Source organism: Brachycentrus maculatus, unplaced genomic scaffold (genome assembly GCF_059751285.1).
Source record: "Brachycentrus maculatus isolate JH-2025_06_01 unplaced genomic scaffold, ASM5975128v1 h1tg000598l, whole genome shotgun sequence".
NCBI lineage: Eukaryota > Metazoa > Arthropoda > Insecta > Trichoptera > Brachycentridae > Brachycentrus > Brachycentrus maculatus.
The window spans coordinates 158,152-182,439 of record NW_028281338.1 but is presented as its reverse complement, the minus strand read 5'-3'; the positions used below and the strand labels follow the sequence as shown (position 1 = coordinate 182,439).

Below are 24,288 nucleotides of genomic sequence, written 5' to 3'. Positions count from 1 at the left end.
AAGATGCGTTGCACAATCTTATTAAAGAGATGCACCATTGAAAATTCGACATCAAACGGTGCAACTTCTAAATGATCTGTTATTCAACTGTTTGAAGCTATAACAGATGTGGATCTTCTTAAGTAAACAATGTCATTTATGATAATTTTACAGAGTACAAATTAAAATGAATATAAACTTTATATTCATCTTCCTCTGGAAATTGAACCCTGGGCCTCCAACACGGTAGCTAAATGCGCTAACAAATTTAAAAAAAATATTCAAATGATATAAATAATTGCATTGACCCAATCAGGTGGCTAACTAAACACAGCTTTAATTATACTCAGACAATCTGCCACACGACCCTAAGTATACTAATAAAAAATTGATACATATTACTAAAAAGTGATTGCTCAATCAATTAATGAGATAGTCTTTCTCAACCACCGTAATGTTTTTACAAAAAGAAGCAGGTATGTTTTATATAAAGACGAAACACATAATAATTTAAAAACTGAAAGACAGTTAACACATTGTTGTCGGGTGGTTTTCTCATCAACCCTGAACCTAATTATACTCGGACAGATTGCCGCCCGACCCTCAGTACACTAATCGCAAGTAACCGCAAACCCAATTCCGATCCGTACAATGTTTTTTGGTGTCTCTTGAGCTCTACCAAAAGTAAGCAAATAAAAAGCTTATAAGCGTCTCCCGCTATTTACTATCAGTATATAAAAAACACTTTTAAGCGTTTCCCGCAAAGAAATGTGTAATTACTTCACACACACTGAGATAGAAAACACAAAAAGTGGACCAAAAAACTTGATAAGTTTAATTAATGCAAAAATATAAGGGTGCGATATTAGATTGCCATTGATAAGTAAGTTTGTACGATAATGATTATAGTTTTTTTTTTTAAATTACAAGAATACTAAAGTATTACAATTATTGAATATGAATATGCTTACAAAATACAAAATAAAAGATGTAAATATGATGATCAATCATTAGTCAAAAGATTTAGACATAATTCATTTACACTCAGAAGCATTTCAAACATTGTAAAAACACGGCACTAGTAATATTTAAGATTTATTGCCCTGAAGAAATCGCAAAAAACAACTTTTTATTAAAATACAGTCGAGTCAGAGTATATGCCAATTATAACAGCAGTAAATTAAACACTTCCACGTAAATAATTGGTGAAACTTGTGCCAACAATTTGTGATTGTTGAGTAATTAAAAATCAGTAATAAAATTTTAAAAAGTTGTTTTGATTCAGGGACAATCCGGTGCAAATTTTATCACTTAGTTTTATATTCAATGTATGTATATTAAAAAATACACATAGGCAAACAAACAAAACTTAAGAAGCAGGATGAATAAAGTAGGATTTGTGCAAAATGGGGCAAGGCGATATTGACACAATACAATGAAATAGGCAAGTATCATTACTCTTTACGCGCAGTTGGCACAAACTGTGACATCTTTATTATCAACATAGTTTATAACTAACTTACATATTTGTTTTCGTAAAAAGTAGCAGTTCTCAAGAATATACGTGTTTAAGACATTGTTGTCACGCAGTTTTTTCATCAACCCCCACTCTAATTATACTCAGACAGTCTGCCGCCCGACTCTCAGTATACTAATCACAAGTAATTACAAACCCAATTCCGATCTGTAGAATGTTTTTTGGCGTTTCTCGCACTCTACCAAAAGTAAGCAAATAGAATGCGTATTAGTGTCTCCCACTACAAACAGTATGTAAAATACGCTTTGAAGCGTTTCCCGCAAACAATGTGTTAAAATAATAAATACATGATGTATTGATCATCGAGGTGGTAGATCAGGAACTGTCTAAATTAGCTTTAAACAGAGACAAAATAAAACACCGTTCTGATGATACGTGCTCCAATGCAATCTGAACTTAAACAGCGCGCTAACGATACGACATAACATTTTAATCAAATCATTTAATTTACTCTTAAATCTCCGAGATTTTAAGAATGATAAATGATCAATCAAGTAATATTATTCATTACACTTATTCGTTTGATTTTTTAAATATTTTACATAAACCATTTTAAACTTCTTTTTAAATCATAAGATTGGATTAATTACAACAACGAAAAATAGACTTACAGCACTTGAAGTGATGGGAAAGCGAAGGGCTGTCTACCGAGTGATGGTAATCATAAACAGACTTTCCAGTCAAGTCTTGAGGACCATATCCGAGAACTCTCAGCATCCTGAAAAAAAAAATTCAATATTTATTTAATGCAGACTAAAAGGATTTTAAAATTATGTAGTGAAGAGCTCGATCAACATAAGAAGAACAGAGTCCTTAGAATAGGATGTGTAAAATTTTAAATGATAATGCATTTTTAAAGAGAGATTTGCGAAGAAAATATATTAAGGAAACACATTGATTCGTTATCTGACAATACCAAGAAACATTTGATTTTGGCTTTTAATTTTAGGAGTTATATGGGTTATTTTCCAATCCGCTATCAACGGTCTAAAATTACTTTATATAAGAGTAAAGGGTAGAAAAAGCTTAATGTAAGTGTTTATTGTTAGTAGAAGTGGAGGGGCAAATCATATCTTAACGTTAACGGATACAGTACTGTTTCCGTTAACCCCATATATCGCTAAATTACTGCAAAACTGACATAACTATAAGATTGCCCTTTTTTTGGGAAAGGCATCATTTGATAAAATTAAAAACAAAACACCTGTTTAATACTACTTTCAGTGTTTTATATTTTAAATAGTTTCATATTTTATTACAACTAGTTTCGGAATCTATAAATATTTCCATCTAGAGGTAAATATAAAGAGTTTATAGTATACTCTGCATAGATGAAGAAGAATATGGAATATTCTCAATATTATTAATATTTAAAGCATTTACTTTGTGGTTAGTCATTTTTACTTATTTATTTTTTTACAAAAATGTTAATAAAATTAGTATATAACCACTCACCGAACTCACTCACCGGTGAGTGGTTATATACTAATTTTATTAACATTTTTATAAAAAAATAAATAAGTAAGAATATGGAAATCTGGGTATTTACCGGGCTTATGACCTGTTTCGTGATCACTTGACACACATGTAAAATTCACCATTCTACCCATGATTGACAACCACACTGCTCAATTTTTGGCTCATACATACTCATCAATATTATGACGCCTGAGTTTACAACAGCCTCTATGATTAGATTGAGAAAGCTGTATTAAGCAGAGACCCTTTTTTTTAAGATGTAAACAAGATCCGAACCAAATTATTTAACATGCTGGGAGATGCCCGAAAACGTGATTTCAATTTATTATGCAGTTTATAATTTAATTTAATCATGTCAAACCACAGAGTGAATGCCAAAATAATAAATAGTATTATTTGATGTTACAAACATAGAAACATATTGACTGAAGATTGGAAGAATATTGGAAGGAATTGGTCAATGCACACAAAATTTAACAAGTCCGCCAATGTACACAAAATTTGTACAAAGTTTCGAATAAAATTAAATAATTTCTGTAAAAGTATGAATTATTATAACTTACGTTTCATCCACATATGTGAACTTCATGTCCAGGCTGTGCTTGGAGAGGAACGTCATGCTGTCCAGAGGAACCTCGATGTTGGAAGGGTGAGGGATGGGTCTCCCGATGGCCACCAGAGAACCGACCTTCTTAAAGGGCTTCACCTCTCTGGCTTCGGAACTGTCACTATCGTTGCCCTCCCCCTTGGACCTGATGCACTCGGCTATAAGACTCTTGGTCTTGGACTCCGACTTGACGACCGAGTTGTTGTTGGTCTCCTCAGAGATGAAGTTGTTGGCCATGAGAATATGCCCCGTACAGTGAATCACCTAGAAAGGAAAAATAAAAATATGCAAGTTGATATGAGATATGAGACAACTAAAAAAATCTTAACTTTTAATCATAGATGAGGTTTAAGATGTACATATGTCGCTCACTGCTTTCAAGAACGTCATAAATAAAAAATCATAAATTTTTAGTTGAGCATGTTTTCGGAATGCCCAGAAAATGTACTATATCCCAGCAGAAGAGACATATTTTTAAATTAATATTTACCCGCTACAGGGCAAAAAATGTTGTTTTTGCATTTTGAAGACAAGGTATTGTTTGATTATTATTTTAAATGTACTAAATATTTTTAAAATGGGGAAAAAACCTTAAGATTTTACCCAAAAAGATCTGTTGCACAATAAAAAGTTCAATAAGTGGCTTGATATTTATTTTTAATACATTGTATTATATTTTTACACTTCAAAAACGTTCTCCTGAAAAACCAAGTTTTTTTGATTTACGACGTTCTTGAAAGGAGTGAGCGATGTGAGGGCCTTGCAGTCCTTAAAATTATGTATGTGTAGTATAAAAAGGACTTCAAGGTTTCCAAATGATAAAGACATAAATTATGAAGAATTTTTTATGGAAAAAAATGGAACCATTTTTTATAATAAAAAAATTTTCTCGCTTTCTAATCCAGTGCTTAAAAAAACAATAAAAAAATAGTCATAATTTTTTTCTAAAATCGAATAAAGTATGAATGATACCGAATTAATAAATAAAGATTATTTACCATGAATCAGATGTTATTAATATAACAGTTAGTGATACTTGTTTTACTTATGTTTATAAATTTTATTCTTAAAATATAAAATTTGTTAGTAAAGAGTATATGGGAAAAATAAATCTTTTTGAAAATTTCAAGGTGCAATCCCCCTATTATTAATTTCAGAGGTATTTATTACCTATATCTATTATAGCAAAGAAAACAACTAGCAGATTGCTGAAAAAAGTTTTTAGAAAATTTCAAAAGATGGCAGTGTCTTATACAAGCAACAAACAAGAGGAAAATATCAACTTTTAAGTCGGTTGCCTGTAGCCGTGTCATGCTGTCAACACATGCGTCTTACGAAGCAAGTAGGTTTACATAAGGGTAGTTTTAAATTTCTCTTTGTTTACATTTTAAAAAATGTTTTCATATTAATAGGGAAATCAATAATACAGGATTTATTCACCATCCGTCCTGAAAAATCGGGGTTGTACTGTACAGATAAATAAGACAGTTTTGTCAAGTTATTTTCAAGTCAAGTAATTTTTGTAAAAAAATTGATAATCTGTTGAGACCATTCTGCATTCGATGGGTTGAGAACGGTAAGAAAGTATTGTGTATATATCGCTCACTCCTTTCAAGAACGTCATAAATAAAAAAAAAATCATTTTTCAGGAGAACGTTTTTAAAGTTTTATTGTATTAAACATAAATATCAAGCCACTTATTGAACTTTTTACTATGCAACAGATCTTTTTAGGTAAATCCTGAAGGTTTTTTTTTCCATTTCAAAAATATTCAGTTTATTTTAACAAAATAATTAAACAATACCTTTTCTTCAAAATGCAAAAACAACACTTTCTGCCCTGTAGCGGGTAAATAATAAGTTAAAAATATGTGTCTTTTGCAGCGATATAGTAAATTTTCTGGGTATTCCGAAAACATGCACAACTGAAAATTGACAATTTTTTATTTATGACATTCTTGAAAGGAGTGAGCGATATATCAGGACAGTTGAGTCTGAAATTTAGTCTTTTTTTTCATAAGTGTCCAGTCAATAATGTTACCTTGTAAGTTGCAGATTTGAGGTTCACACTTCTGCCCTTGTTGGTGAGGGTGCACTTGAGGCGGATGAAGAACGACTTGGGGGCTTCCCCGAGCTTTTCTCGTCCCTTGGCGGAGAGCACGTCTCGGATCTCGTCGTGATCGCAGGGGTGACTGAACTCGTAGACACTCTGGCCCATCAGGTCCATCTGGAAAATTAAAAAAAAATAATGCTGTGAGAAAGGTTCAAATACTCTTTGACGGGTGCAAATTATGAAGTAGTATAAATGCAAATGGCTGTTTTTAAACAAGTCATTTAATTTCTTTATTGTTTCGGTATTAACTTTGTGGTAAGACATGTTACAATCTTTAAAAAAAACACTTGTTTTATACCACTTGAGTATATATATATTTATTATATTTATATATTCTACTCAAGTGGTATAAAACAAGTGTTTTCTTTAAGTCATTTTAGAGATTCTCTGCTCTTCATTTCAGACACTGTTTGCGGGAAACGCTTAAAAGCGCCTTCTACATACTGTTGATAGAGAGCGGGAGACACTTAAAAGCATTTTATTTGCTTACTTTTGGTAGAGCGAAAGATGCCAAAAAAACATTGTACAGATCGGAATTGTGTTTGCGGTTACTTGTAAGTACACTGAGGGTCCACCTCCCTAGTGTAATGGTCAGCACGCTCGGCTGCCGTTCTGGAGGTCCCGGGTTCGATTCCCAGGGGGGTCAAATAAATAGAAGTGATTTTTTTCACTCTAATATTTATTGAATATTACCCTGGACTGGTACCTGAAGCAGAGGGCTGATCAACTTTCCTTCATGTGTTTACGATCAAGATAACACTGCGTTTATATGATGCAATGCCCTATACACCATTGGGGTGCGGATAAGGGTTAGAGAGAGAAAGATACTGAGGGTCGGGCGACAGACTGGCTGAGTATAATAAGGGACGGGACTGATGAAAAAATCGCCCGACAACAATGTGTTAATATGCCAACTAAATGTCAAGTATCATATTTGTTCATGTAAATATTAACCATATGTAAACGATAAATACTACTGCAACCCTTCCTGCCCATTGCACAAATAACCAAATATTTGTATAAATGGTCAAAGACCTAACATGGAGAAGTAGAAAAGGTTTTTTCTTTAAATTACCTATCGTCCAAGTGACTTTGAAATCTAGCACGGCTTATGCAACACTGCTTGTCATGTTCCTACTTAGGTTCTAACTTTTTTATTTTTAGGCCTATTTGTTTGATATTTTGTACATAGAATTTGTATAGAAAATTGTACTTGTTTAAAAAGAAATAACTTGCAAAGCCTCTACTTTTAGAGGCTCTTTTTCCAACTACATTCACACATAAATTTGTTTTACCGTTTTTTCCTCACTGCATCGAATTGACGCAGTGTTATCTTGATCATTACTTACATGAAGGCAAGGTGATCACTCTTGCGCTTCAGGAACCAGTCCAGGGTAATATTAAATAAATATTACAGTGTAAAATCACTTATATTTATTTTCACCCCCCCCTGGGAATCGAACCCGGGACCTCCAGCACGGTAGCTAAACACGCTGACCATTACACCACGGAGGCGGACAAAAAAACTTGCCTTCAAATTACATATCGCTCACTCCTTTCAAGAACGTCATAAATCAAAAATAGTCAATTCTTAGTTGTGCATGTTTTCGGAATGCCCAGAAAATGTACTTTATCCCAGCAAAAGAGGCATATTTTTAACTTAATATTTACCCGCTACAGGGCAGAAAGTGTTGTTTTTACATTTTGAAGAAAAGGTAGTGTATTATTATTTTTTTAAATATACTTAATATTTTTCAAACGGAAAAAAAACCTTCAGGTTTTACCTGAAAAGATCTGTTGCACAGTAAAAAGTTCAATAAGTGGCTTGATATTTATTTTTAATACATTGTATTATATTTTTAAACTTTAAAAACGTTCTCCTGAAAAATGAAGTTTTTTGATTTATGACGTTCTTGAAAGGAGTGAGCGATATGTCTTTAATTCCTGTGATTTTGTTTGGTAAGAGAGAGTTTATTCATAAAACCTTCTGGCCCGATAATATAATATTGTAAGTCAAATATTAATATGTTGCTCACTCCTTTCAACAACGTCATATATCAAAAATTGTCAATTTTCAGTTGTTTACATTTTCAGAATGCCTAGAAAATGTACTATATCCCGGCAAAAGCGGCATATTTTTAATTTAATATTTTCCCGCTACAGGTCAGAAAGTGTTGTTTTTGCATTTAGAAGAAAAGGTATTGTTTTATTATTTTTTTAAATATACTAAATAGTTCTCAAATGGAGAAAAAACTTTCATATTTTACATAAAAAGATCTATTTCACAGTAAAAAGTTCGATAAGTGGCTTGATATTTATTTTTAATACATTTGATAATATATTTAAACTTTAAAAACTATCTCTTGAAATATCAATTTTTTGATAATGACGTTGTTGAAAGGAGCGAGCGTTGTAGTAATCACTAAAAATATTCCATAGTATTCTCACTTTATGAAGTCTGAAAAGATAACTAAAAAAATATATGTTTCATAACAAGAGATTACATACGCAGGAGTATTTGTTTGTTCGTGATAGTAGTGACATGTGACCACGTGGATATTGTTTGGATTCCATTGCAGACAAACATTGATGTTTTCCTATCATCTGTTATTACAGGTCAAGGCAAACAGTTTACAATGTAAACTAAAAGTTTGAAAGAAATCTGTATGTTGACGTTACCAATAAAATAGTAATGCATGAAGAAATTGGGAAAATTTTAAGAGAAATGGAAAATTTGGAAATAATTATTTGTCAGAAATAAGCCGATTGTATCCACAAAAAAAAAACTGTGTTTCAAAAGGTATCATATAAATTTGATGGGGGATTCCTAAACCGAATGAGCATGGTCACACTCAAAGTGTAATAATAAGTATTTTTGGTATTTTATATTAAGTTCTTGTATTTTGTATTAACTAGTTCTACTTAGCCTTTGTGGGATGTTTTTTTGTAATAATTTTTATATTTTATTAATATTTTTTGTATTTGAATTTATGCTATATAATGCAAAAGAATTTTAAAAAAAAAAGAAAAACAAAGTAAAAAATCAAAGATTGTAGTGAAACCATTTATTGACGGCCTTATAGACTGAGTTCTTAATTTTTAATCCATGGTATGAACAAGTGCACACTGAAATTATTTTGACACCCTTCGGACAGGAAAGGTATTTCTTCCCGTTTGGTCGGTTGATACTTAAGAACGGGAAGGGTATTTTTTCCTTCTGCGCTGGCCTTATTTCCAAGGCAGAAATGAAGGAATTATCTAATGTTTTCATATGAATATTTTAAACCAATCTCTTTGTTAAGGTCCAAACTATAAGTACATAATTATCAAATCCCATAGCCAGCAGTCCGCAGGCGTAAAAAATGCCCGTCTGAAATTTGTTAATGTAACATTCACCATTCTCTTTTACCCGTAATTGACAACCATACTACTAAAATTTTGGAAGTATTTATCCTTCAATGTGTCAAACATTTGATCACTCAAACCAACCTTTGACAGTTTGTAAGCCCTGTAAATACCCAGAATTCAATATTATTTGTCATCTTTGTTGAGATATCAATATAAAAATAACTTCCAAGTATACCAATCCAGATTTGTGTATAAAGATTTGGACGCTTAAAATACTGAAAAATAGTTTTTATTTTATTTTATTAGACTATTTATTCCCAAATACACTAAAACTCCATAGAAGTGATTCCAAAGTGGTTTTTTAAAAATTAGTATGACAATTGGGCTCTGATAAAAAATGACCCGATATCAAAATTCAATTCGTGTGCAGAAGGCAAACCTTGGAAACATACACTTTTTGTTTTATATTTTCATCAGTACCAAGAAGATTGATTACAACAAAAAACGGCGTATCGGGCACTGCCAAATTATAACCTACCGAGCAGGTAAAAAAATTAAAATGCAATGAGATTTTAAAATAATGACATCATATTTACCTGAGAGACCCCGAGATAATCGCTGACATTTTCGGATAGGTAGACCAGATCTCCGTCTGGTGACATTACAAGCACAAAACCGTCCAAGGCCTTCAGATAAGACAACTCGTTGGAGTGGACAACATCGTCGGGAAATTGGTTCGGGGCTTCCTTGATCTTCAACGGCATCTCCGGGACTGAAAATAACATATAAAATAATTCAGAGATGTAAAAGTATACAAAGAGAGAACTCCAGCATTATAAATCATTTTCATATTAACTGCCCTACCTCGTTGAATGTATCTAGTATGTATATAATACCTGCATAAGGTGCATAATACCTGCTTTGAGGAAGCCTGGATGTAACAGATATCAATAGTAAGGTAGAGGAAAGGCAATTGAGATGGTTTAGGCACAAAGGATGCAGAGAACGTGATCATATTGTGAACCAGGCAATCGCCATGGATCTTCCTCGAAAGACATCTAGAGAAAGACCAAAGAATTCATGGTTGCTGTAGAAAGAAAATATGATTGAAAGGCATGGTCTGGGTGACGTTGCCCATGACCTACAACCACACAACACATGATCTACAACCTGAGGACAAGGAGAGCTGACCCCAACGATCTACAAAGATGATATGTTGGGATGGACCCAGGAAGAAGAAGATATACTTCGTAGATCAGTGAGATCAGTCTTACAGTTTTACCAGTGTTTTTGTAATTATTATTTATTTTATCTTTATATATTACAAAAAAAACTACCCATTTTTGGTATTGATATTGAGTCTTATAAAGAATTAAGTGGTTAAGAGAAATACTCTCATTGATTGATTCGGCAGTCACCTTGTGGTAGAATCTATCCATTTTTAATTTAAGATTTACTTAGTAAATACTACTATTTACTAAAAGTAGTATTTGCTAAGTAAAACTTAAATTGAAAAAGAGATAATCTCTTTTGAAGTCAGAAAAAATCTTGAAGATGCTCTTCAATTTATTATATCGAGGATAAAAGATTGGTATCTAGCTGTAGCTTCCTTTGAGTAACAATGAGAAGTAGCGGCAGCAAAAGTTATTGACACAAGGACTCATTTGATTAGTTTATTAGAACTTAAGCATTATTACTGATTATTAGTGATTAGGAATTAAAGAGATACATAAGTAGATTTGTATACTCACACATGGTCATGACGCTCCGGACCTTCAGGTAAGAGATGGTGAGGCGCATGATGGAAGCCTTGTCCAGCTGGTCCATCTCTTCCTTGGGCAGCGGCAGGGAGTGCGCCAGCTCCGTGAAGATCTCCGTCTCTCGGCTCCTCCGGCATCGCGCCGCATCGCGAGACTTCTCCTTTCGCTTTTCATTATTCCTGAAAAGAGACACAGGGTTAGATTATGTTTTCAGGCCATAATATATAACACCCAGGCCTACTTTTTATGATAACAGAGAGAATGCACAAAGGCACAAACTACAGAGAATGACCTCGCTTGAATTTTTTCCTTTTTTTTTTCAAACCCTTATCCACACTCCAATGGTGCATAGGGCACTGCATCATACAAACGCAGTGTTATCTCGATCGTTAACACATGAAGGAAAGGTGATCAGTCCTCCGCTTTAGGTACCAGTCCAGGGTAATATGGAATAAATTTATTTGACCTCCCTGGTAATCGAACCCGGGACCTCCAGAACGGTAGCCGAGCGTGTTGACCATTACACTACGGAGGCGGACAAAACTACGTGGACCAAATTATTTCCAACATACGCTGTAGCGGATACGTCGAGTTGAAGAGATGGAGCGGAGGTAGAGACGGGTGGAAAATGACCATGAAAGAAGCAAACTAATTATCACACAGATTGTAACCCACGAAGAAACATCTTAGATGTTTGCGATATACCCATTAGTAATCATGACGCAAATGTATCTGTAAAGTGGTGGTTTTTTTCTGCATAAAGTAAATAAAATACCATTTTTTAAGATTACAAAAAAACAGATCATCGAATACATGTTGACTTCATTAATGGATAACATATCGCTCACTCCTTTCAAGAACGTCATAAATCAAAAATCGTCAATTTTGAGTTGGGCATGTTTTCAGAATGCCCAGAAAATGTACTATATCCCAGGAAAAGAGGCATATTTTTAACTTAATATTTACCCACTACAGGGCAGAAAATGATGTTTTTGCATTTTGAAGAAAAGGTATTGTTCAATTATTTTTTAAAAAATATACTTAATATTTTTCAAATGGAGAAAAAACCGTCACGTTTTACCTAAAAAGATCTGTTGCACAGTAAAAAGTTCAATAAGTGGCTTGATATTTATTTTCAATACATTGTGGTTTATTTTTAAACTTTAAAAACATTCTCCTGAAAAATCAAGTTTTTTGATTTATGACGTTCTTGAAAGCAGTGAGCGATATCATATCCAGCTATGAATTGATCTCGAAGGAATTGTTTTCATTTTAGAGTGCGTACTTACCAATTTGGTTCCCTGCCAAAATGTTGGTATGTAACAACCAAACATGATTTTTTAAGGTAATACTAGAATTATACCAAATTTTGCAGGGCTTTGAACTCTTGCGTAAACAAAACACTTTATTTTAAAAATACAAAGAATCATCAACATAAATATTTGAATGAAAAAAAAATATGCTGAGTATTTATATAAGTTAAATTACTACTACTACTACCATCACGCCGTTTCTCCGCAGGGGTAGGCAGAGAGGATGGAACGCCACACTCTTCTGTCCTGACATACACTCCTCGCCTCCTTCACATCCATACATCTAGTCATACATGCCCTCCGATTACGCAGACTCTTGACACCGCCAGATTTTAGGTTCTGATTGATCTGATCGTGCCAAGTCTTTTTCGGTCGTCCACGTTCTGTTTTCCCTCTCACATTCGCCACATGTATTTTCTTAGTCATTATCTCGCTATCCATTCGCTCCACATGTCCATACCACCGCAAAGAACTCTTCCTAATCTTTTCAATTATTCCTCGTTGAGCCTTACATTCCTTTCTTAAATTGTCGTTTTTAATTCTTTCATACAATGATTTTCCACACATTCGTCTGAGGGTGCGCATTTCAACAGCGTTCACTCTGCTTTCATCCTTCCTTTGCCAGCTCCATGTTTCGCTTCCATCACAGTTAAATTGGGATGTTTTATTTTAAGATTTGAAGAAATAAGGATAGAGATGTGAATGTAATCTTTGGTATTCCATTATCTCTAAATATTCCTACGTAGAAATAGCGTAATGTTTATAGAATCAATAGAAGGTAATGTTATAGTAGAATTATTAGATTGTTTATAGAATCAATAGAAGGTTATGTTATAGTAGAATTATTAGATTGTTTATAGAATCAATAGAAGGTTATGTTATAGTAGAATTATTAGATTGTTTATAGAATCAATAGAAGGTTATGTTATAGTAGAATTATTAGATTGTTTATAGAATCAATAGAAGGTTATGTTATAGTAGAATTATTAGATTGTTTATAGAACCAATAGAAGGTAATGTTATAGTAGAATTATTAGATTGTTTATAGAATCAATAGAAGGTTATGTTATAGTAGAATTATTAGATTGTTTATAGAATCAATAGAAGGTTATGTTATAGTAGAATTATTAGATTGTTTATAGAATCAATAGAAGGTTATGTTATAGTAGAATTATTAGATTGTTTATAGAATCAATAGAAGGTTATGTTATAGTAGAATTATTAGATTGTTTATAGAATCAATAGAAGATTATGTTATAGTAGAATTATTAGATTGTTTATAGAATCAATAGAAGGTTATGTTATAGTAGAATTATTAGATTGTTTACAGAATTTAGTAGAGTAAAAATAATATATGACGACCATGATGATCGATTTTATGGGATGAATAAAAGGAAAACATTTTCTATATTAATCAATCGGTTATGGAATCTGTAGTTCATGGTTTTTAATAAAACTTTATGAGGAAAGCCACTTTTTTTCATTTGTGTGAAATTCATAAAAAATGAAATATCTCGAAAACTAAGACACTTTTACTGAGGTCATATTTGAATTTTTTGGTGAGTCAAGCTGGCCTAGCACCCCTTAAAAGGAATAAGTTGGATTATGGGACACCCTGTATAATCGTCGGGTATGTATGAGGAGATGCATGAATGTGGAAGAGGCGAAGAATGTTTGCAAAGACAGAGTGTTGTGGCGTTCAATTCTCTCTGCCTACCCCTGCGGTGAAGCGGCGTGATGGTTAGTTAGTTAGTTTTTTTTCTGAATATATCGAGCGACGCTGGTCAAGACGCGAGGATTATTTGTGATTTTTATTGTACTTTAATTTATCTCCCGTACAATATGGAGCATTGAAAATGGACGCGCATTGATTAGGCGGGATTTCGATATTTTTAGGCCGCGTCGTCAGACAAGCCCCTATTTCCGGCCGCGAAAAAAAGCGATTCGTTTAAAGCGGTCACATGGTCCGCCATCGCAGTGGGCAATTCGAGAAAAAAAGGCGATTGAGAACGACTCAATCTCGACTTGCGTTCGTGGGCAATTCACCGAGTAAGTGTAAATATAGTCATACAACACAAAGACGGAGGACAAAATTATAAGTATTCTGTGACGAAAGCTTTGTGTTTGTACATTGATTGTCTCATTTTAATATCTATAATATTGTGTTTTTGAGATACAATGTTAAAATAGGTAATAAATATACATATAAGTATATAAACATTGATAAATAAAAGATCGGAAAAAATCTTACATACATTCATAAAGATCTCTGCTAATTAAAAAAAACTTACTCAACTCAACCACAGATTTAGGTTTTCTACTGACATTTCTTGGTGGAACTGCATTTTATAGAATAAAATAACAACTATGTAGTTTTTACCACATGAATTTTATTTGATCGGCAACCGGGTTTCGTCGTAACCGACGTAGTCTCCAGTCGTAACCAAATGATATCAAATAAAATTCACGTGGAAAAAACTACAAAGTTGTAATTTTATTCTCAAAAAGACAATATTAAAAAAATACATTCAATATAAAATTTGGCGATGGGACATACGGATGCGAGCTTGGGCGTTTTAATACAAAAAAAGAGAAGAGTCTTACATACATTTCATGAAGAACTCTGCTAATTAAAAAAAACTTACATAACTCGACCATAGATGTTGCTTAAGAGTACAAAGTATGTAAAAAATGGCGTCAATGAAAACATAAATACAACTTCCGAAATTTCAGTAGTGTGGTCGTGAATCATAGGTAGAATTATGAATGCTACACGTATATAAAATGATCGCTTAACCAGCCTATGACAGACCCTGTAAATACCCAGGCTTTTATATTCTTCTTCATCTATGTTGAGATATCAATATAAATAACTCCTAAGCGGAGCAAATCATAATGCGTGAACAAAAATTTGGACACACTAGAAATATTTTTGTCCGCCTCCGTGGCGTAATGGTCAGCGTGTTTAGCTACCGTGCTGGAGGTCCCGGGTTCGATTCCCAGGGGGGGTGAAAATAAATATTAGGGATTTTACATTGTAATATTTATTTAATATTACCCTGGACTGGTTCCTGATGCGCAAGAGTGATCACCTTGCCTTCATGTAAGTAATGATCAAGATAACACTGCGTCAATTCGATGCAGTGCCCTATGCACCATTGGGTGTGGATAAGGGTTATAAGTAAGTAAGTAAGAAATATTTTTAGTGAAAAACATAGTTTGAACATACTGAAAATTGAAAAGAAATGGAAAAAAGCTAGCGAAATTCCCGCATAAAAAGTCTGCGGTTATCGACAGCGTTACGTTTTTCGTCACTATTAATTATTTTTACTATCCGTTGAAAAACTCGTGAATTTATTTCTGGAAAACATATTCACGGTATTGTGTTTAAATTCATCACGAGTTGAACTCTAGCTAAGTCATATCATGTGATGCCATTTTTCATGATTTGGACACTTGCCATTCATTGGGAATTCTCCAAATAACAGTTTGCCTTGCAGGAAATTTCCGAATTTCGCGAGCCCAATATTTTGACCAGCGAATTGTGCGTGACTGGACAGAAGTGGGAAGAGTTTAGTAAAGGTTGTAGATGGTGTAGTGAGAAGTAGGGATAGAATAGGGAGGATGAAGGTGTGGTGACCACCAATGCAGTCCTCAAAAGGAAATTGATAGGTTTGATTTTTGGCATAAGTGTTCTTTAGGACCCTGGAAGTGTCATCTCAAAAGTCCCAACCCCACGGGCTTCCCCCTTCCACTCCACTAAATGTATCCGTGTCTGTCTATTTATTTTTTAAATTTTAAATAACAATTTTGATTTGAATTTATTTTTTAGAATTTTGAGAAAACATTGAAGATTATGCTTCAAAATCAAAATTAAAATTTCATTAATTGATTCGGCAGTCACTTTGTGGCATTTTTAATTTAAGTTTTACACGGTAAAACCACTACTATATCGTAAAATCTGTTGTGACACGTATTTCGATGCATTGAGCATCATGTACGGTGTTTGAAAATGAAGCGGAATGCATCGACACACGTGACACAATAGATTTTGAGAAATAGTGGTATTTACCAAGTAAAACTTAAATTGAAATCATAACCTGTATCCGTAATAAAACTATGATTTGAAATATGTTCCTCGGTGTATAAACAATGATTTGAAATATGTTCCTCGGTGTATAAACAATGATTTGAAATGTATTTTTCGTCGTGTCAATCGATACAATAATGAAATCATGACTTGAAATGTGTTCCACGTCGTGTCAATCGATATATTGATCAAATTATGATTTAAAATGTGTTTCTTGCCGTGTCAATCGATACATTGATCAAATCATGATTCCAAATGTGTTCCTCGCCGTGTCAACCGATACATTGATCAAATAATGATTTACTCGAGTGGACTGATAGCGCATTGACACGAGATTGGTCAGATACTAATGAGCAGATAAAGTATCATACTGAGAAGTAAATATTCTACACCGGAGTGTTGCAACAGAGGAGCAGGCGCCAACACCAACAACCAGATAGTGCCAATGTAACATGCCGGCCATGTATTTAGAACAGGTATAATATATTATACATACATATTTAGATGTTGCGTAAGTAAGATGGGCGGTATAGAAAAGTGTTAAAATACTGAAATGAATTACCTCTCCGAGAAACATGTACTTTCCCTGATAACCCTACTATTTATTCTAACAACCCTTGCATCTCAACCATACCATCGACCCTTAACGAATATTTGAAAAATATTTCCGTGAAAGCTTTTAAAGATAAACCCTTTCCACTATGAAACGATTTAGCCAATACAGTGCAAGCTCGCTAATCCGAAACGCGTTGTTGTTCGCATGATGGCAGTTTCAAAAATTCTACCTTCTGAAGCCGTGAAAGCTTTCAACATAGCCACCAACTGAGCTGAAGAAGTTGCCCAGAACACTGAGGAATTGATGGTTTTGAGACGAGCAGGTGATTCGTCCCTTGAACACCAGTTAGGTTCATTGGTTCAAAAGAAAATATCAATTTTTCAATCTTAAATAAAAATGTAAAATAAAGAGCATTTTCATAAACCGAAATTTCTCTCTCATTTTTCTTACAACACTCAGTAATCCGCACGATTCCTTAATCCGAACAACCCACTGCACGATTTACGTTCGGATTAGCGAGCTGGCACTGTAATTAAAAATATTTTTATGTCAACATACAATAATTACTTTTTAAGAATCTAAATATTTTTGAAATTTTTTCCTAAAGATAATAATAATAAATAATAAAACCCTTATCCGCACCCCAATGGTGCATAGGGCACTGTGTCATATAAACGCAGTGTTATCTTGATCGTTTATACATGAAGGAAAGGTGATCAGCCCTCCGCTTCAGGTACCAGTCCATGGTAATTTTGAATAAATATTACAGTGAAAAAATCACTTACATTTATTTTACCCCCCTTGGGAATCGAACCCGGGACCTCCAGAACGGTAGCCGAGCGTGATCCTAAAGATATGCGTGGAATTTTTATTTTATTTTTTTTATATTTAAATAATACAAAATAGTTGGTAAATATCCAATACATTTCAAATATAACGTTTCTACCTCTCTAATAAAGTAGATACTTGTGTTTAGAGAGGGAGTTCGTTTTACAATTATTTTTTTATAAACAAAGTACATTAAAAATAAAATAAAGTAATGGTTTGACAAAAACGTAAAATAAAGATGTTGTATTATAAAATTAATAGTTTCCTCATGGATACTTTGGCACATAAAAAAAATATTCGCAAAATTCTTTCAAGCACACGCCGTAAATGTCTATAAAATACCTTAATACAAATAAAATTTATATCGTTATGAAAATACATTAAAAAACTGTAAAAAAAAGTTTTACCACAACCTGCCGTGGTTTCGATATGAAAAATGTTAATTTTGTGGTTTTTTATGCTATTTTTCGCTCAGCTGTGGCTGAGAATTTTTATTACGCAGTTTTACGATTATAAATAAAAATATATGTTTAATAGACATCTATTGAATTTATGTTAGTTAACTAGAAGATAAAGCGTGTCATGAACAAAAATGTAATTTCGCATTCATACCAGAATGCTGTATCATTTGGCGCACTACACTGCGTCCAATCAAATCGCCGGAAGCCGACGTATGACTATGGTAAGAGCGATAGATGACAATAGTTTCATTTAAAATTCACACCACCGTTTGCGCGTCGTTCGCCGGTATCGAGATTTTATCACGGCGCATAGTATGAACAATACCCTTTACCATGGAAATGTGATGACGTCCAAAGAAGTCGTAGGTAGCGGTTTTTAGCAGAAGCAGATATGGCGAAATACTTGTTTCCGAGAACGTTCATAGACTTAAGGAGTTCATAGACTTAAGAAAACACATCTATAAGTTGCTTTATACCGAAATTTCAAATATTCAAATCAATGATATCTAATTGAAAATCATGTTTTCAGACGTTTCCCAGTATGTAAAATAGTCCGGTTAGAATCTAAGGTACATCCAAATAAAAGGGTTTGTTCTAAATAAAAGCTTTCCCAATCCAAATATATATGGCTCCAGTGAACTCATACGTAGTGTCATGAGATTAATGATATATACCTTTACTGTCCAAGCAGCTAGACTCTGGAATGAACTACCTCTACACGTAAAAAATGCACCTTCTATTTTAACCTTCAAAAAACGCCTGAAACATCATTATCTTACCTTAGAACCCTAACTGTCCATCTCCTCCCCTGACCCCTCCTCTCTTCCTTAAACTTTCTACCTGATTCCCTTTTCCCATGCCTTCCTTACTCTATCGTCATTTTGTTTTTCTATTCATGTTACCCTGTTTAAATTCTTAATTTGTAATTATGCTCTCTTCTGTTTCTTTGTTTTTCTTTTTTCTTATCCTTGTCTTAACCTGTTCAAGCATTGTCTCCCCACTAATTTCTAATAGACATCAAAAGGTACAAGCCTAGATCGTTCACACTAGTCTGTTTTTTTTGGTTGGTTGGAAGATATTGCTTTATAGCAATAAGCCCGCCAATGTACACACATATTGTACAAAAAGTTCAAATAAAATAAAATATATGTAGGAGTTCCAAAAAAATTAAGTAGTGTGTTTGTCAATCATGAGTGACATGATTGATCACTTGACCAGCCTATGACAGGTTATAAGCCCTGTAAATGCCCAGACTTCCATACTGTTACTCACCTATGTTGATGCAAGGAATGTGGGTAAGTTGGTGACACAAATGGTGACAACAACATAGCCGCAATCGTGTGCATACCCGCGTAGTCTGAAACGGACTTTAGATTTGTCTCTCCTAGAAACCGTTACTCACTTAGAGATACCTAGTAATACTTAGTTTATAATAATCCAAAATTAAAATACTAACGAGTTATTACTGATCGTCTTCTACCACATTTGTACATAACAGTTGAAATGTCAAAAATGTAAAAAATGTGTCAAATTAGAGCGCAGAACCAGGCATATTTTGAGTATTCGGCTGTCCAAACTCGAAACACAGTAAGGGACATTATTTTTGTAGTACGTTTTTTTTGCATTTTTGGACTAAGTAGATTCTACTTAGTCCACTAACTAACTAACTAACTAACCATCACGCCGCTTCCCCGCAGGGGTAGGCAGAGAGAATAGAGCGCCGCACCACTCTGTCCTTGCAAACATTCTTCGCCTCTTCCACGTTCATGTATCTCCTCATACATACCCGCCGATTGTTACGACTCCTAACCTGACCACTTTCAAGTATTTGGCATACCTGATCGTGCCATGTTTTTCTCGGTCTTCCTCTGCTTCTTTTCCCGCTAACATTCGCCTCATAAATTTGTTTTACCGTTCTTTCCTCACTCATTCGTTCTACATGTCCAAACCATCTCAACACACCTTTCTTAATTTTATCGATAATGCTTATCTCAGCTTTGCATTCCTTCCTTATTTCACTATTCGTACATCTATCATACATAGTTTTGTCGCACATTCTTCTGAGAGATCGCATTTCGACTTCATTCAGACTACTTTCATCCTTCTTTTGCCAACTCCATGTTTCACTTCCATGCATTAGAGTTGGAACCAGGACTACTTAGTCCAAAAATGCAAAAAAACGTACTACAAAAAATGTCCCTTACTGTGTTTTAAGTTTGGACAGCCGTATTGCAATGATGGTATGATTTATAAACTACAGATAGTAACAGATACCAAATTAGGGGCAATGTCACGAGATGCAGTACAAATAATTGCGATTGTAACCGCGACAAAATCGTTTTGTCAACAACAAAAAACTTCATGAAGCGATACCGTTCGTAGATGCGATTTCAGACTGCACGTTATTCATGTTAAAATGATCAACACCCTGAAATTAGGTCAGGGGCTATGTTACACTAACAAGTTTGATATAATAAAACTGGAGCTGATAAATTAGAGGAGATTTTTCTTTACTCATTCTCACGCAGCATCCTGCAGATAGAATATGACACTTATATTTAATGCCCAATATACTTTTCTCGCCTACGACACATCAAAATTCTTCCTAAAAACCCGCGGCACACCAAAAGCTAAAAAGTATAGGTAAAATATATGGACCTTTGAAAAATTATTGAGTTAAAATAATTATTCCATACTAAATTTTAAAAAAAATACTAAATTATGAAAGTTTTTCTTTAAACCCGGGTAACAATGAAGGTTAATAATAAAATAAAAACCCTTATCCGCACCAAATGGTGCATAGGGCACTGCTTCATATAAACGCAGTGTTATCTTGATCGTTTACACATGAAGGAAAGGTGATCAGCCCTCCGCTTCAGGTACCAGTCCAGGGTAATATTAAATTAATATTACAGGGAAAAATTACTTATATTTATTTTACCCCCCCTGGGAATCGAACCCGGGACCTCCAGAACGGTAGCCGAGCGTGCTGACCATTACACTACGGAGGCGGAATTACAATGAAGGTTAATGATTTTCATTCTTAAAACATCGTATTTGTATAGAAAAAATAATTTTTCTTCGAAATAGGTATACGGTTTTGAAAAGAAAACGGATATTGAAAGGCAAGGATTTAAAATGAATTATTAATATATTTTTCAATACATATTCTAAAAAAATCTAATTCTAATGTGTATATATTCTATTAAAAAAATTAGCGCGGAAGAACGTCTAACCCTCAGCGCCGCAGCTGAACGCGTTCTGATTTGAGCGTTCGAGATATCGGTCTTAATTAAATTCTTTTCCAAATCAGACGATAAAGTTGTATCTTTCTGGGATTTATCAAGCATGAATGTTCCCTCGCAAAATAATGTGTTAATTGAGCGTTACACGATGCTCATAATTATTTTTTATTAAATATAATGGTAGGGACTAACCGGAGCCTTTTCGTCGTAACGTATCACGTTACGATGCGAGCATTCGTATAGTCAGTACAGCGAGCCGAACGCTTCATCCATAGTTTCGGATGCTCACTGATGCTCGCCGCGAGCGATGTTACGACGTTACGTTACAACGAAATGCTCCGGTCAGTCCCTACCATAAGACAAACATTCTTATTTTTGTCGTTTTCGATACTCCTGCTACTCTTTACTTCACTGAAAAATCTTCATCTTCAAACACTTATCCGCCCCCCAATGGTGCATAGGGCACTGCATCATATAAACGCAGTGTTATCTTGATCATTAACACATTAAAGAAAGGTTATCAGCCCTCCGCTGCAGGTACCAGAAGAGACTATTAGAGTGAAAAAATCACTGGTATTTATTTGACCCCCCCCCTGGGAATCGAACCCAGGACCTACAGAACGGTAGCCGAGCGACCTGACCATTACACTAGGGAGGCGGACGAAAAATAGTTAAAAAAATAATAAACTTGATCAGAAATCTCTTCCCCCCCTTAAAAAATCACGAAAAAAAGGAATCCTGAAAACCTGAAAGTAATTTTATTGACTCAGTGAAATTTTGTCAAGACGGCATCTCGGGAAAATATGCGAACCCTTTGTCGTGTAAATGTGATAAGACATGTGCGTCATGTGACAAACCAGGGTGATATATTAAATAAATATTGGTGTGAAAGAATCGCTTTTATACATGGTATATCCCGTTGGTAATAGAAGCGGGGACTATACGCACGACAGCCAAACGCGGTAACCATTAAACTACGGAAGGGGACGTGCTTTCGTGTTATCATTAGTATCGTTTTGTTGTTCGGCTCTTTATCACCTGGCAAACGTCCATAGAATCATTTTCTGCGATATCATTCAGTAGCGAGACTTGCTGTTAGTGCGCTTGCAATGGAATTCCATCACGGATACTTTCGTATAATATTAACAACTGATGAAAAAAAATGTATGCGTGATATGGGTGATGTTCACATCTAATGATAGATGACCAGGTTTAAATGACTTTTTGACAAAGAAAAAAAACTTTTTGCGAGACTTGTTGCTAGCGCGGTCGCAATTAAATTCTATCAGGGACACTATTGTACAATAATAATAACTGAGGAAAAAATACATGCATGATTTAAGTGAAGTTTAAATTCAAAGAAAGATAAACCCTTTTCATTAATTGATTCGGCAGTCACTTTTTGGTAAAATCTATCCATTTTTAATTAATGTTTTACTTAGTAAATATAAAAATAAAAAAGATAACCCTGTCTTAATGTTTTATTTACAATGGACTAAAAAAATTATATTGAAAAGATATCCATATTTTGGGCATAAATACTTTCATTTTCAACACGGCAAGTATGAACCTTTGTCAATTTTCGTATAACTACTATTTTTGTCATTTGTGCACTTTCAGATTCGACAAAATTTTACTATAATATAACAAGAAAATAATCAAAACGACACTCTTGCAACTGCTGACGCTCGTAGAAACATAAAGGTTATTTTAGGAATTCATCCTTTCTGGACGTTTCGTTCACAATTACTACATTCCGTTAAGATCGACGAAGCCAAATAACAAAAGCTTATTTGTCACTATGTAATTGTTAAACTTTAAACCGCTGTGTTTTTTATTGCAAATCCGACACTATCCACTAATCGCGTTAAAACATCTTCGCATAGTAAGAGCGTTAAATTTCGCTGGCGCGAACTTCTTATATTTACAATAGGCGTTGTTTTTTTTAAAAATAATATTATTGTTTTCACTGTATCGCCGGTACCTATCTCGGATTTCATGCAAATTGTGTAGAATAGTACGTTTACAATATTGCCGAATTTGGAGTTAGTTCTCACATGCGTTATTAATGTAAAACAATGTAAAATAACGAATGTGAGAACTAACTTCAAATTCGGGAATATTGTAAACGTACAATTCTACAAAATTTGCATGAAATCAGGGATAACAATAATATTATTAAATATATATTTATATATATATATATATATATATATATATATATATATATATATATATATATATAAATATACATATACATATATGTACATACAATATACACATTACTAGAGTCACTTCCAAGATCGTAATGTCAAAGGTTGGTCATACTAACGTTTAATTGTAATGACGTTTCGCAAAATGGTTACTTGAACGATGCATCGTTAATAACACGTCGCTCAGTCCTTTCAAGAACGTCATAAATAAAAAATCGTCAATTTTCAGTTGTGCATGTTTTCGGAATGCCCAGAAAATTTACTATATCCCAGCAAAAGCGGCATATTTTTAACATAATATTTACCCGCTACAGGGCAGAAAGTGTTGTTTTTGCATTTTGAAGAAAAGGTATTGTTTAATATTTTTTTTAATAAAATAAATATTTTTCAAATGGAGAAAAAACCTTCAGGTTTTACCTCAAAAGATCTGTTGCACAGTAAAAAGTTCAATAAGTGGCTTGATATTTATTTTTGATACATTGTATTAATTTTTAAACTTTAAAAACGTTCTCCTGAAAAATGACGTTTTTTGATTTATGACGTTCTTGAAAGGAGTGAGCGATGTGTTCAATGAGAAATAAATAAATTACATAGATACGGAAATGCAGCAGGATCGACCCACAGATGTCAGCTACAGTCGTATAAAGCACAATCGTATGATAAGTTATGAAGGTCATTGACATTAGACGATCAAAAATGTATTCAGCATCATTTAATCATGCAACAGCATCGCAGTAATTTTACGACGCAGAAAGCAGGC

The 24,288-nt window shown here is 33.9% G+C and overlaps 1 protein-coding gene across 1 annotated transcript in view; it reads right to left on the bottom strand.

Annotated features, from left to right (window-relative positions):
- The window catches only part of sima (HIF-1 transcription factor component sima), a 310,255-nt gene that overhangs the window by 244,359 nt on the left and 41,608 nt on the right, over positions 1–24,288 (bottom strand). The window contains exons 2-6 of the mRNA XM_088273719.1: positions 10,814–11,001; positions 9,659–9,834; positions 5,643–5,828; positions 3,559–3,866; positions 2,128–2,234 (exon numbers count right to left, since the gene is read on the bottom strand). Coding sequence (XP_088129845.1) covers positions 2,128–2,234; positions 3,559–3,866; positions 5,643–5,828; positions 9,659–9,834; positions 10,814–11,001 — 965 coding nt within the window. The remainder of the gene's footprint in view (positions 1–2,127; positions 2,235–3,558; positions 3,867–5,642; positions 5,829–9,658; positions 9,835–10,813; positions 11,002–24,288) is intronic.